We start from the raw sequence: 2,807 nt of genomic DNA, 5'->3' as shown, positions 1-2,807 counted from the left end.
CCTTCAGCTTGTTCAACTCTTCTGTCTTTTCTTTGTATAAACGATAGAAAAGGCTGGAGAAAGCAAAGCTGGAGCCGACACCGATCAGAACCAGCGGGTTTACACAAGAGTCCCCCATATCTGTGAAGGTAAACACGAGGAAAACATCAACAACAACATAAAGTCAAAGTCAATTATACTGTGGTAATTACCGGTGTACAGGAGCTTCCTGTGTTTCTGAAGAATATGCAGATAAATGACCCAAAAACGTACCTGTTTAACCCTGACACACCTGCAGTTTGAGCTCAAACCGAAAACACAAAAACTTGGTTTCATTTCCGTGTTTGCCCTCGTTACGTCACATGAATTCAGCCAATAGGAAGCAAGCAGTGGTCTTCTAATGAGCGTCTTGATCCACCAGGGGGCAGCAGTGTCCTCCTGTGTGTATATACTGTATATAACAATATATATATATAACAAAATACAAAAAACAACAATTACTACTACTATTATACTTATATATGATATGACAAAAGTCACTTGTGAAAATAAAAAACAAACAGTAATCAAACAATAAAAATAGTCAGCAGTGTCCTGTTGAGACATTTAATACTTTTTTGATTGATGTGTTTATTTCAAACATATATACTGTATTTATATATAAACACACACACACACACACATATATATATATATATATATAACAAACAGCAACAATTACTATACTTAGAAAAAAATATGATAAAGTAACTTATGAAAATAAAAAACAAACAGTAATTAAACAATAACAATTTTACATTTAATGCTTTTCTGATGGATGTGTTTATTTCGAACATGAATATATAAAAAAATCATACATATATAAAGATATAAATATATATGTATTATTTCCTCTTCTCAGATTGTTTTAAAGACTTTAAGTGACCTGAAGAAATCTATCTATTCTTTCTATTTCACATGATAAGAGAAAATAACTCAAAAATATGAAACAGTTTTGTATCTTTCCTCCTGTTAATCATCTCATGACCTCAGATTCACCTCGTGGGACCTCCTGCAGATTAAACCTCTGATTATGTCTTTGCTAAAAGTTTCCAGTGTTGACCAACATAACACACCCATGCATCATAAAGTAAAGCATCGCGACTTTGCCAGCTTCCCTTTTCCTCCCCTCTCTCTCTCTCTCTCTCTCTCTCTCTCTCTCTCTCTCTCTCTCTCTCTCTCTCTCTCTCTCTCTCTCTCTCTCTCTCTCTCTCTCTCCCTCTCTCTCTGTGTGTGCACTGAATCACTGACTAACTTCTGTTGGCAAACAGTGTTTTGACTGTGAATACGCACCTGTTTTACACTGTGAGGTCGTATTTTCTCCTGTCGTGTGGATGCTGTGTTCACCTTTTGTGTCCAGGCTGTGAAAAGAGTTGCTAAAAAATGAAAAATGTGTCGGCTCTGTGTAAAGGAAATACTGAACATTTGAATGGAGCTCTGTTCTCCCGTGGATAGCAGTAAACCTTTCAGCACCTGCAGACAAAATGTAAAAAAAATAAATGCAAAAATGGTTTGACAAGGATGAGACTGATGTGAATTAACATCTTTATGAGACAATTTATCTCGTTTTTTCCTTATTTTGTATGCGTATAACTAAAAAAGGGAGGCTGAGGAATATTCTGTAAACCTTACATATCTGATATAATCCAGTAAAACATTATAACAAACCACGTCCCCTAAAACTGCCATGAAGTTTAGATTGCAATGTATCTGTTAAGTCATCAACTTGAGACTCGACAGAGCCATTAAGTCTCTTTTATTATTAGTATTATTGTTCCAGACCATATACACGGCCATATACAGTAGACATTCACATGAACAGTGCAGTTACATGCAATAAAAATCAGTTTCCCTCAGTTTGCTGTCAGATATGGCGCCGGTCATAGCAGACGCGCTGCCCTCAGATAAGATAATGCTCAGAGAGTGATGCATGGTGCACATATGTGGAGTATGTGAAGCGTTTGCAGCAGGAGAAGGGAGAGTAATAAAGCGCATAATTCATCAAAAACAGTGTGGGAAGAGTGAGAAATATGTCTGCTGCCTCTGGAAGTTCTGCAATGTGGAAAACCTGCAGAGTGTTTGTCTGTGGTCGGATGGTTGCTCTGTTATCGTCAGTGTCACGTGGTGAGGAGTGTCGTTTATTTAATGAGGAATACATGTTACTGGAAACAACGCGCCCTTGTTTTCCCCCACTGGCGGCATGAGCTCTACCTTATGTTTTACTGGCCTGGATTTACCGTCAGCGGGTGACTCACCAAGGCTTATGAAAGCTTTGACGGATGTCAGAATAACCTTCGTTCTTAGAAGAAAGTAAATGTTTGAGCTCTTGAGTTCTGTTGGATGAGTCTTGTGGAATTTCAGGACAGAAAGCTCCTCTGTTTGCAGAGTTTCTGCTGTTCCTCCATAAATGCTTTGTTGCTTTCTGAGGCCTGATATGACGCACACTTCCTCACTTCTAAATGCAAGTTTTTAAAAACATCGTCTCTCAGATATAAGTCCTAATGCAATTTGAGGTCTATCCTGTGACTTGTTATTCATCTTTTTATTTCTTATCTCATCTCATCTCATCTTCAACCGTTTATCCGGGGTCGGGTCGCGGGGGCAGCAGCTTTAGCAGGGGACTCCAAACTTCCCTTTCCCGGGCCACATTAACCAGCTCTAACTGGGGGATCCTGAGGCGTTCCCAGGCCAGTGTGGAGATCTAATCTCTCCACCTGGTCCTGGGTCTTCCCCGAGGCCTCCTCCCAGCTGGACGTGCCAGGAACACCTCTCTAGGGAGGCACCCAGGG

The 2,807-nt window shown here is 39.6% G+C and overlaps 1 protein-coding gene across 1 annotated transcript in view; it reads right to left on the bottom strand.

The window, feature by feature from the left end:
• mul3 (mitochondrial E3 ubiquitin protein ligase 3) overlaps positions 1-321 on the bottom strand; it is a 5,257-nt gene extending 4,936 nt beyond the window's left edge. Inside the window, exons 1-2 of the mRNA XM_083927799.1 lie at positions 253-321; positions 2-120 (exon numbers count right to left, since the gene is read on the bottom strand). Of these exons, the coding sequence (XP_083783925.1) occupies positions 2-118 (117 nt within the window). The 5' untranslated portion in view covers positions 119-120; positions 253-321. The remainder of the gene's footprint in view (position 1; positions 121-252) is intronic.
• Positions 322-2,807: the final 2,486 nt, after the last annotated feature.

The sequence above is a fragment of the Echiichthys vipera genome, assembly GCF_963691815.1.
Source record: "Echiichthys vipera genome assembly, chromosome: 15".
In the NCBI taxonomy this organism is placed as follows: Eukaryota; Metazoa; Chordata; class Actinopteri; order Perciformes; family Trachinidae; genus Echiichthys; species Echiichthys vipera.
The sequence above is the reverse complement of the archived record's forward strand: the minus strand, read 5'-3'. Positions and strand labels throughout refer to the sequence as shown.